Genomic DNA, 12,705 nt, shown 5'->3' with positions numbered 1-12,705 from the left:
GTAAGATCACAAATGAAAATGGGAAAGACGTAGAAGTCTGTAAAGAGAGAAAAATAAGGAGCTAAAAACAAAGAAAAAATCAGTTATCAGACTGGCTGCAGAGGTTTTTCTACACAAAGAATTTTATGAAGCAGCTGAAGTTCAGTACAAAAAAGACTCCACCCTACCCTGCTTCTGCTGCGACTTCTCCTTGCTCTGAAAACTCCAGCCCACAGAACAGAACTCCTCTCACTAAAAGTGCCTTTAGTGCTCTGTTTTAAGCACTCTCCTTTTCTTTTAAACTTCCCACTCTCCACATTCAGGCAAAAGGACTTATCCTAGGCTTTCCCAGAAATATTCAGTAGTGTACTCTTCGAACCGCAGATGTGGAAGCTCCGGATTTACAAACATCCCGATTGTCTTCCGAGCTGTTTCCCAGGTGCAAATCTGTCAGCCCCCTTCTCAACTTCAAATCAGAACCTCCTCTTCATGCTCTTCCTGAGGCTTAACATTCCACCTATTTCCCAAACTATGCAATAAACACCACAAGGAAAGCAAACGGCAAACTCACCATCCTCATCTTCTTCCTGGGCTTTTATTGAGACAAATTGCCCTAATAAAATAGTAAGAATGAGGAGAGGTCTTGCTTCCACCCAATTTGCCATCATGTCTAAATATTAGACATGTGGGTCCTCCTGGGAGTGAAAAGTAGATTCTAAGGTTATTGTAGCACCATGAAGTCAGCTGTGGGCTCTTCTTTCAGCACCAGCCCCAGGGCAGCCTCTGAAAACCCCCTTTTTCAGCACCAGCTCCGGCACAGTCTGCGAAAACTTTTTTCAAGCGATGCAGCTTTAAATAGGAAGAATGCTGCCTCCACTTCTTTTCCTGCCCCTTTTCAGCTTGTTCAGGCTCATAACCATCCAGTGTCTGCCAAGCAACGGTCTGATTGATAGTAAACAACCAAATCAGAACACGCGCCTCAGTGCCTTGAACTGTCCCGATTTCATTTATGTTTTAAACATAAATGGGGCTTAATCACAGAAACAAACGTTTGTTTCTCTTTCCCTTTTTTTTTTTTTTTAAAGAAAGCCTGTTAGAAGGAAAGAGACTTATTCTCCCCTCCCTACCCTTTTCCCAGACACACACCCCTTCACTTTTTCCCTATAGGGAGGAAATACAGACTTTCAGCCTAGTTTTTGATGTCTAGATAATTCAGGATCCTTGTCCACCTTAAACTTTCAAAGGAACAAATTTTAACCCTTTCTTTTTACTAAAGAGGACTCATTCTTGTCCCCTTGCTACATTCTGTTTCTTTACCCAGATACTGGAAGGGGACCGTTAAATGTCCAGGTGAAGAAACTATTTGACAAATGCATCATACTTTGAATTAAGATTGTCTCCTTATCTCTCCATCTCTCTTATTTAGAGAAACACATTTGCGGGTCCTTCTTGTCCCAGAGAGTTTTATTATGTAAAAAAGCAGTCCACTATGTTAGTGTGGAGTAATGGGAAGGACACTGTATTTGGATGCAAAAAGCCTCGCTTCAGACATCAGCTCTGCCACTCACCCGTTTTGCAAACACAAAGTCCTTTATCTCTGTGCACTCCAATTTTCTCATTTGAGAACAGAGTTTTGCCCTGACCAGTGGACAGGGTTTAGTGACATTAAAACAAGTAATATATTATTAACTAAGTTCTGAGTTGCAAAGAACTACGTAAAAGTAGATGTTGGTATTATTACCCCTAAACCAGCTTTTCAGGGAATTTGGTAGTTCCAGTTGCAATTGCCATTCAAGAGCATTATTCATGAACTTTTGTGCCACACTCATGCTTGCCAAGATCTTAATGACCTCCGAGTGTTCCACATAACCTAATACGTTTGCTACCTTGAGTCTACCCAGAATCAGAATGTCTGTCCTACACAACACAGGTGAGTCAATGGTTTATAATTACTCAGCAGTGATCAGGAACCCTGCACTGCACTAAGCACTGGAGGGAGAGGATGACACAAAGTAAGTGAAAGGCATACCCACTGTCTCCAAGGAACACGTGCAGACACTAAGAAAAGAAATTTACATGAAACAAGAAATGTAAGCGAGAGCATATACATATGTGTGGGATACATTAAGCTTAGGAGAAATTCAGAGAAAGGAGAGATTATAGGGTAAGATTAGGTAAGTGATGTATTATCCTCACTTTTCTTCATAGAAGAAATCCAAGAAACTTTGAATTTTTGCTTTGGAGCTGGAATCTCCAGAAAAGTATTCCAGAGGAGGTCAACTCTCCACGCAGCTGTACCCCTCAGTCTAGCTTTTCACTTCAATACGTCGCATTTCAATTAAATACTTCTGGCACCACCACGCTTAAATGCCCTGCTCCCACTTAAACGAATGGGCCGAGTAAGAACCAAAAATCACCCTTCTGCTAATTCTAACTAGAATATCTGAGAGAGGCCAGAACTTGAAAAACCCCTTGCTAAATATTCAAAAAGAATAACAGGAAAATGCAGAGAAAAAAAACTTCACTCCATGTGCTTGCCACTTCTATTCTACTTTGAAACTGTTTTAGACATCAACACCCCAACCAAAGGGTTGGCACAATTTTCAGGCATCTTGTATGGAATCTTTACTGAACCACAGAGACTAAGGACATTTATGGAGAATCTGCAATTCGCAGAAAGTATTCTAAATGCTGAGAGCACATAGATGATAACTAAACAGGAACAGGACCTGTAGCAGAATCAGTGTACATAAACACTCAGTGCTTGCTCAAACCAGCATCTTAGTATCTGCTTTAAAACACTTATTATCAGCAAATCAATAGTTATTTTAAATTTAAGTGTAAACACAGCTTTTATAAGAAAGATTTAAAATCCAAGGCAACCTCTCACAGTTTCCTCCAGTCCCAGCCTCCTCTTTCCATCATACCAAAAGCACATGGTATGATAGAGGCAGAGCAAATATTTTCAAGAGAGCTGAGATAAATTATTAGCGTTCTCTCTTATCCTTGCTAGATTTGTGACTTGGGCTTTTTTTCTATGTTTGGCTTTAGGATCCTACATTATAATTTGGAAAAAAGTAAAACATACACAGGTATTGACCAGGTGTGTCTGTTTAATAGATGCGGCTGAATTCAGGAAGACTTGACCATTTCTCAGTCCATGAAGAACTGATTCTAGGCCTCAGTGCTTGGGTGGAGAGCTCAAAAATCTGTCACAATTCCGATGAATTGTGCATATTATAATAATATGGGCCTAGTGGGTCAATTTTTACTAATCCAATTTTTCACATCAACTCTGAAAGGGTTTTTTTTTTTTTTTTTTTTTGCGGTACGCGGGCCTCTCACCGCTGCGGCCCCTCCCACTGCGGAGCACAGGCTCCTGATGTGCAGGCTCAGCGGCCGTGGCTCACGGGCCCAGCCGCTCCGCGGCATGTGGGATCTTCCCGGACCGGGGCACGAACCCTTGTCCCCTGCATCGGCAGGCGGACTCTCAACCACTGCGCCACCAGGGAAGCCCTCTGAAAGGGTATTTATTAATTTCCTCAAGTCATATATAAAGGGATTACGCTTCAAAGAAGTTTCAAGTTTGCTAAGCTAATAAGCGGTAGATTTAGGTTTCTGTTATTCCAAAGTGAGTGTTCTCCCTGCTTCCTAGCTTTTAGATCTACTTGATACCAATACTTACAATCTCAGAAGGTGTCTCAGCACCCTTCAGGGTTAGTCCCTCCCTCTGCACTCTTTATCCCTTCCCTTTACATTTCCTTCGAGACATTACTCTGTCAGTGTCTTCCTCAATTTCTTCAAAAAAAGAAGCAAAAAACCAAAGGTTTCCCTTGACTGCACATCTTCTACCATCTCTTTTTTTCCTCTCCTTCCCCTCCTGGTTATACTTCACCCTGTGCATCAGGATGTCATCACCAGCACCACAAGAGACACCAATACCCCTTTGTTGATAAACCCAAAGATCTTTCCTTTTTCCTCCTGTTGTGTTTGATACTCAGACTACTCCCTTCTTCTTACTGAAACTATTTCCCCTCATGGCTTCCTGGTCCCACATACTCCTCCTCCTCCTCTGTTTTTGGGGTCAAATTTCCTTTGCTAATTCCTTTCAGAAAGTTATTGTGCTCTCCAGTATTGGTGTCAGTACTATCAGCTTTTTTCTCTCCTTGCCCATTATCTTGATCTACTTTAACTACTAGACCCCTTGATTTTATTTCCGTTTACATGCTAATAACTTCCAGTCAAGGCTTCCCTCCTGAGTTGTGGACCTGTATTTCTAAGTGCTTGAACATCTCCCTCTGGACAAGTCCATGTAGCTCAATACCAATGAACACTACCACAATTACCCTAGTCCCAAAGATAAGACACAGAGGACACTCTTCCTTCTTCAACCCACATCAATTGTTCACTGAGTCTTGCTGGTTTTATTATGTGCTTGCATTTTTTTAAAATTGTAGCTGATTGACAATATTATATTAGTTTTAGGTGTACAACATAGTGATTCAATATTTTTATAGCTAATACTCCATTTAAAGTTATTTTAATAAAATATTGGCTATATTCCCCGTGCTGTATAATATATCCTTGTAGCTTATTTTGTGCATAGTAGTTTGTACCTCTTAATCCCCTACCCCTATGTAGTCCCCCCTTTCCTCTCCCCACGGGTAAACACTAATTTATTCTCTATACCTGTAAGTCTATTTTTTTTTATATTCGCTAATTCCTATGTACTTACATGATATAGCAACATGATATTTTAAAATAATAATAACAGTAATAGTAATGAAGGAGGAGAAGGAAAATGCCTATTTCTTGGTCCCATCTCCCTCTACTTTCCTCTTTTGGCTTCAGCCATTGGAAACACAGATTTTCCCAGGAACATAAGCAATTTCACACCTCAAAATTTATTCAGGCTCTGACCTTTGCCTGAAATAACCACCTCCCCAGTTTAATTCATTTTCTCATTCAACAAATATTTGTTGATTGTCTATTATTTGCCAGGTTCTAATCAAAGCACTAAGGATGTAGTATGAACAACACAAACAAGGTCTGCAGTAGAGATGTGAACAACACAGACAAGGTCCCTGATGCTATGGAGCTTAAAACAGAATAAGTGAGCAAACAAGGTAATTCCAGACAGGGATACGCCATGAAGGAAATAAACAGTGTGTTGTTTTAGAGTTGCTCAGGAGTCAGTGGTGGGAAGGATCCTGCAGATAAGGCCATAAGAGTAGACTCTGTAAGGAGGTAATAGTGAATCTGAGACCTAAAATTTGAAAAGGATCTGTCCCTGGAGAACTGGGGGAAAATGGCATTCCAAGCAGAGGGGACAGGGAACATGAGTGGCCTGGAATAGTGTATTAATTTTCTAGGGCTGCCATAAAAATTACCACAAACTTACTGCCTTAAAACAACACAAATGCATCATCTTACAGTTCTATAGGTCAGAAGCCTGGGTCCCATTAAGCTAAAATCCAGGTGTCAGCAGGACTGCACTCCTTTTGAGAGGATCTAGGGATGAATTCATTTCTTTGCCTTTTCACGCTGCTAGAGATCACCCACATTCTCGTGACCTGTTCCTCATCTTCAAAGCCAGCAACATAGCATCACCCTGACACTACTTTTGGGGTCACATCTCTTTCTCTGACCCTAGCCAGGAAAGGTTCTCTGCTTATAATAGCATATGTGGCTGCATTGGTTCCACCTGAATAATCCAGAACAATTTCCCCATCCCAACATCCTTAATCACATATCACAAAATCCTTTTTGACATGTAAGGTAACATATTCACAGGTTCTAGACACTAGGCCATGGACATCTTTGGGAGGTCATTATTCCTCTTACCAAAGATAGGAATAAGCTTTGAGTGTGAAAGAGTAGAAAGAAAGCCATTATGGCTAGCCTGATATGATGTAAGGCTGGAGATGAGGTCTGTCAGTAAAGTCTTGCAGGTCACGTATAGGAGTTTAGATTATTTTCTAAATGCAGTGAGAATTCAAGGAGGGTTTTTTAACAAAGGAGTGACGTGCTCTAATTTACTGATTTTTAAAAAATCTGAATGGCTTGTGAGAAATGTATTATAGCAAGGCAAGAACGGAAGTGAGGACACAGGTTAGGAAGCACTTTTAGTCCAAATGAGAGATGATGGAAATAGAAAGAAGCAAAGAAATTCAGACTATACTGTGGAAATAAATTCACTGATGACTTATGAGAAGCTGAAGTGCACATTTGAGGAGGACACCTCTGCCAACTAAGTAGATGATAGAGCCAGCAAAGCTCAAGTGTTGCCCCCCTGACAAACTAGTCTGCTCCTTCACAGAACTGACCGATGTGTTCTGTATGGACCTCCCTAACCTCACACAATATTTACGTCTGATTTCTCTGCCAGACTGAAAGCTCCCGAAGATTACAGATATTGTCTGGTTATTTATATGTGCCTAATAGTTACTGTTGAACCCATGTTGTTTAGTAAAGAATCAGTAGAACTTGATGATTGAATGGCCACGACAGAAGAAACAGTGAGCATAAATAAAAATGATTTATTGACAAGATGTCATCCCCAGAGGACTAGGAATATGATGGTTCTAGTCAAAGAAATACCTAAGCAAGGAACAGAAACATAAATGAGTAGAAGGAGGACACATAACTGATTAGGTGCCTGTCTACACATATTTGCTATAAAACAGCAAAACCACAGTTTCTGAACAGAAAAAGACTGCATATTGTGAATATACTTCCTTTCTGGCTGAAAGCCATTGTAAAATAACTATAACAATAATAATAATGATGGCTAGAATGTATTAAGTACTTACTATGTGTCAAATACTATATAAGTACTTTGCATGTACTCATTAACTTAATCCTCAAATCAATACTATGGAATAAGTCCTCTTATTTTCTCTGTTTTACAGATGAAGAAAGGAAATTGAGGCTCATAGAAGCTAAATAACTTGTGTCAAGTCATACTAGACAAGTCAAGAAATGACGTACTAGTCAAGAAATGGCTAGGTCCAGGTTTGGAACTCTGCTTTCACAGTCTTTTCTCTTAAGACGCTGAAGTTCAAGGAAATTATATGATGTTTATTTCTTTACCTTAAACGCCATCACTGATTTTTTTTAAACAAATGACAATACTTAGAGAATCTCTCAAAATGCCTTCAGTATAATAGCTTTTCAAGTAAACAAATATATGAACCAATTAATTTAATGGTATCTATATCCAAACTTTACAAATATAGGTTACTTCTATCTGAATATTTGTATTGTAAATATATCTTTTTACATTTAGGCATAACTAGAAATATTTTCTTTTTTAAATTCTTAAAATATGAACTTTCATTTTAATCTGGATGTTTATATTTTAGCATGTCATATTTTGAGAAAAGTTTGCAATTTTACCTTTCAAAATATTATCTTATCTCTTAAGGCAATCAACAGTCACATTTAGAAGTTATGGAGAATGTGAAAACTTTTATCTGTTACTTTGTAGTCTGTGCTTTTTGTGTCTTCTTTAGGAAATCCTCCCTACTCCTGTATTTTCTTCTGGAAGTATTTCACATTTAGGTCTTTAATCCACCTGGATGTTTTGTTTGGGTTTGTTTTTGTTGCTCTTGGTATATAAGTTAGAGATACTCTTTTTTTTTTTTTCATTTGAATAGCCATTATTTACTGACTAGTCCATCCTTCCCCCACTGATTGTGATGTCACTGCTGTTATACGTTGTCATACATGAGGGTCTGCTCCCGGGTTCTCCAGCCTCCTCCCTTTGTCTGTTGATGTATCCCTGTGTCAGTGGCACCGTGCTTACTTACTGTTGTTGTCAGTAAACCTTGATAACTTAATAAGTCAGCTCTTCCCACTCCTCTTAATCATGAAAATCACTTCCACCCTTCCTGTTCCTTTACTCTTTCATATAAATTGTTTACTGAGTTTGTCAGATTCCAGGAAAAGGCCAGTTATTATTTTTATTGGACTTACATTGAGTTGAGAGATTAATTTGGAAAGGATAGATGTGTTAATGATATTGAATCTTTCTCCTAATAAAAATGGCATGTCTCCACTTATTCATGTCTTTAAATGTATTTCAATAAAACTTTATACATCTTTAAAAAAAAAAAAGAAGTTATGGAGAGTCCTGTCAGCCAAAATTATAAATGATCTGATAAATCATGTTGGCTCATATAGCACCCAATTCTTCACATACTATTTGAGCACACACATACTCTTTGGGACTCACAATAACCCAGTGAAATAATATGAGCAGAATGATCATTCCCATTTTACAATGCGATTCAGTGAGATTAAGTGACCTTTCAGACAATGCAAACAATAGTTTCAAAAATGGTTTCCAAGTCCTAGCACTCTCTGCACTGTACTTCATAATAATTAAAGTATAATATAATTCAACTTTACTAACTAGGAAGACAGCATCAAGAGAGTCCTCAGGCTGGATAAGAGAGTAGGTCTTAAAGGTTCTCACCACACACACACAAGAAAGGTAACTATGCCATGTTTATTAAGGCACATTTTAGATAGAGTAAATTCACCTTTTGAGATGTACTCAAAGTACAGTCCTTTGAGTATGACAAAGGTATATAATCGTGTAGCCACCATCGCAATCTAGAGGATATTTTCTTTACCCCAAAAAGTGCCTCCATTTGGAGTCAACCTTCTCCTCCCAACCCCACTCGGGGCAACAGTGATCTGACTTCAATGCCCATAGCTTTCCAGAACATTATATAAATGGTATCAGACAGTATGTACCCTTTTGTGTCTAGTTCTAAGATTCATCCATGTTGTTGCATGTATCAGTAGTTCATTCCTTTTTTAAAAAACACTATGTTTACATTTAAAACATTTATTTCCTCTTTCTTAACCATGAATCCCTTATTTATTAAGCCTGATAAATCCTGAAATGTGGATGATTGTTTGTATTAGAATAGACAATTCTCTGTAGCTAAAATGAGAGTCCATGAGTCAGGGCTTCCCCTGAGGGAAACTTTTTAGATGGCAGGAGCATGTACAAGCTACAAAGGGGAAGTTGTCCAGAAACTCAGTGACACCAAAGGCCATTTATACCAAATGAGCTTGCCATGCTCTGTATACTGCTTTGAAAAAATTAAAGTCCTGAGAGTCTCAAGTTGTTTCTCAACAAAATAAGGAGTCATTCAGCCCATCAGACTTTTGAGTTCTTACATTGTTCAATTGACAACTATGTGGTGACCAGAGGTCTGGGAAATTGGTCCTTGGCTTGGAGAGGGCAGTAGATAGAGGGCAAGGAAATCAATATGAGACATCTTATCACATTTCATACCTCAATCAGTATTTTGTTTAATGTTTTACATTTTCCTGTGTCTTGGGACAAACTACTCCTTCAGGCCCTTTAGTAACTTCATTTTAGTTTTACAGAGCTGTGGAATTCTCTGCCTTTGTGAGGTAATAAAAGAAATTTTTGTAAATTGGCTGTTGAGAAAGCATAGCATTTTCTATAACCTGCCATTTCAAGTGTCATTTATGTTGTAGTTTTGTTTTACATTTTACATTTGTGTCCAGTGTTTGAATATGAAAAATAATTACACCAATAATTACATCAGTTATCAATATGTCAGGAGTATTCAATGCCAACTTTTTAAAACACTTTTTTAGACAATCTATGAGTAATAAAAAGATTCATCCCTATCTCCCTCTGATATGCATATATCCCTCCCATATGATATGCATATATCAAATAAGAAATGGCCAGCAGTGGTCAATTCTTAATGCTGAAAAGCAGAAACTTCTGCTCACATTCTCTATTATCACAATTATTTGTCATATGTAAGTACTTTAATAATCATGAAAAAGCTAAAATATATTATTGATTAAAAAACATACAGTGGGGCTTCCCTGGTGGCACGGTGGTTGAGAGTCCGCCTGCCGATGCAGGGGACACGGGTTTGTGCCCCGGTCCGGGAAGATCCCACATACCGCGGAGCGGCTGGGCCCGTGAGCCATGGACGCTGAGCCTGCGCGTCCGGAGCCTGTTGCTCCGCAACGGGAGAGGCCACAACAGTGAGAGGCCCGCGTACGGCAAAAAAAAAAAAAAACATACAATGCATTTGGATTATAATTTTTATTTAAATATCTCCAAGGAATCAATGAGCTCACTTTGGTATAAATATACAAATATAAATTAAGATAAGCTCTTACCACAGTAATTAAAGTTAATTAAATATTAAAATTAGTCACTCTGTAGCCAAGATTTTTAATGCTTTAAATACCACAAGGACCCAGTGGCTCATTGATTATATGGCTTAGAAATCAGGAGCATTCTGTATATTTATCACACATTGCCCTAATTACTATTTAATTAAAATGTGTAGATATCTATATACAAAAACATACACATACACAAAAAGAGTGGGCAGAAAAGCAATTTATAAACTTGATTTTGAATATGTTCTTAGGTTACTGCAGCAACATAAGTCTGAGTCCTCCTTGACACCCAAGGATAAGAAAAGCAAAGACTCCTACGACCACTTATTACCAAAAAAATGGGTTATTATTCCTAATACATAGAAAACACTAAGGCAGGATTTCACTCACCAGTCGAATAGTGTATTATTTTAATTTTTCTAAGTATGTGAGTGATATCATCTCATGAGATTAGGAGGAACACATGGATCTCATTTTCTTGTTTTACAAAGACTTACTTTTGTTTTCTCTGGAATAATTGCAATCATAAGATATTATTGGATGAGTGAAATTTTATAAATGTGCCTTGTCTTCCCTTTCAGCATCATCTCCACTTCCATGATTCTGGAATGAGAGGAATCCACAAAACTGTTCCTGGGACATCTGAAATCTCTTCTCCATAAATACACAGTTAAAGCAATCAAGGGACACTTAAACATTTGGCAATTTCTCTCCCTGTTAAACTAACTAAATTAATTTTACACACATTTATTTGTAAGAAGAGACCCTTTATTAATTCACATCTTGTAGTCAATCTCTAAGGCCCATCAGTTGGCTCCAAAAGCCACAATGTACTTAATTTACTAAACTTATCCTGGATTCTGTTCAATTTTTATGAATCTCTCCCAATTACTTCAATTATTTGTGACATGGAAATCATCAGTAATAGGAAGAATTAATAAATAACTGCCTAAAGGCATGAGCGCAAAACCCTCATTTCAAATATACCTTGCTCATCCTAATATGTCCATCCTACTTACTTAAGGAAGAGGAGGTTGTGGCTTCAGAAGTTATATGCAATTCAATACAATGCACATTTGTCAGGAGATTACTCTGAGGATGCAAATATATATTGGACCTAGTCTTGGTTCTTCATGGGCTTACCTGGCCGCGGAGCAACTAGGCCCATGAGCCACAACTACTGAGCCTGCGCATCTGGAGCCTGTGCTCCGCAACAAGAGAGGTCGCGATAGTGAGAGGCCCGTGCACCACGATGAAGAGTGGCCCCCACTTGCCACAACTAGAGAAAGCTCTCGCACAGAAACGAAGACCCAACACAGCAAAAATTAATTAATTAATTAATAAACTCCTACCCCCAACATCCTCTTTAAAAAAAAAAAAGGCACTTAGAATCATGAGGAATCTGGAAAGAAGTTATGGATGTGGTGGAATTTAAGCAGAGCATCAAAGAATGAATAGCGCTCCAACAAAGATGGGCTGAAGGGAGGTTAGGGAAGACACACAGGAGAACACTCAAGTGACTCAGAGAAACTGAAGGTAATCTAGCAGAGTTAAATCATAGGCCACTTCACACTACAAAGTGGGGAAGTAAAAACTCAATGTTTTAAAAAGCATGAAGTATTTAAGTAAAACTTATATTTACTTACACTTAAAAACTTATTAGGTAAAAATATTTTTAAAGTATAAAGTATTTACAGTAAAAGAGATGGGAAGAGGGGGCAAAAAATATTTAAAAGCTAACTGCAATAAATACCAACCTTAACAATACCTTTATCTTTTAATGGTCTAGTCAGTATTTCAAGATAATATCTATGTTAATTATTATATTTCAGGGTACAATGATTTTTTAATGATTTCACTAAACTAATAAACTACTGTACTGGATTCTTCAGAACTCTCTGTCATTAGAGAGGCACAGAAAGATACTGCTAATATCCCCACATCTTTAGTCTTGTAGCAAAAAATAAAAGCATTTCTAATACTCTGCATGGTTTTGTTTCTTGTAGAACCACACCCATATCTTAGCTTCCAAAAGAAGACATAGCTCAAGAAAAAATGTGCATGAATCAGTAACCATACATAGATTTGAATTCTGTTTTTCACATAGCAACCTCATCTCATCTTCTAAGCTCACTCCAAAGTGGTTTTTCAGAAGCCTGAGTCAACATAGCAAAGAGAAGTAGAAAACACTCATCTGTAGGTCCCTATCTTATCTAAGCCCGCGAGTGTTACTAGCCCTTTAAAATATCTGGAAAGATAAATACAGTTCCAAATTCCAAATCTTGAAAACAGGGAATGAATAGCTAGTATAATCAAAATGATTTTAGGTTAAAAAAAAAAAAACTACAAAAACTCATCTTGTTCTACAGAATATTATCACTGACAGTACTGGGCCTTGGGAAACATGAGCTCTGGTCCTGGGACAGTCTCTGATTAACCTCTTGACCTGAGGAGGACCTCATATATCATCAGAGCCCAGTTCCTTGTTTGCAAAAGGGGTTAGTAAATGTCCCTTCATATTTCCAAGTATTG

The 12,705-nt window shown here is 38.2% G+C and overlaps 1 protein-coding gene across 1 annotated transcript in view; it reads right to left on the bottom strand.

Annotated features, from left to right (window-relative positions):
- COL5A2 (collagen type V alpha 2 chain) overlaps positions 1 to 12,369 on the bottom strand; it is a 155,161-nt gene extending 142,792 nt beyond the window's left edge. Inside the window, exon 1 of the mRNA XM_022567234.3 lies at positions 551 to 12,369. Within this exon, the coding sequence (XP_022422942.1) occupies positions 551 to 647 (97 nt within the window). The 5' untranslated portion in view covers positions 648 to 12,369. The remainder of the gene's footprint in view (positions 1 to 550) is intronic.
- Positions 12,370 to 12,705: the final 336 nt, after the last annotated feature.

The sequence above is a fragment of the Delphinapterus leucas genome, chromosome 8 (assembly GCF_059928025.1).
Source record: "Delphinapterus leucas isolate spDelLeu-1000000601 "Yukka" chromosome 8, BTC_Dleu_Yukka2, whole genome shotgun sequence".
NCBI lineage: Eukaryota > Metazoa > Chordata > Mammalia > Artiodactyla > Monodontidae > Delphinapterus > Delphinapterus leucas.
The sequence above is the reverse complement of the archived record's forward strand: the minus strand, read 5'-3'. Positions and strand labels throughout refer to the sequence as shown.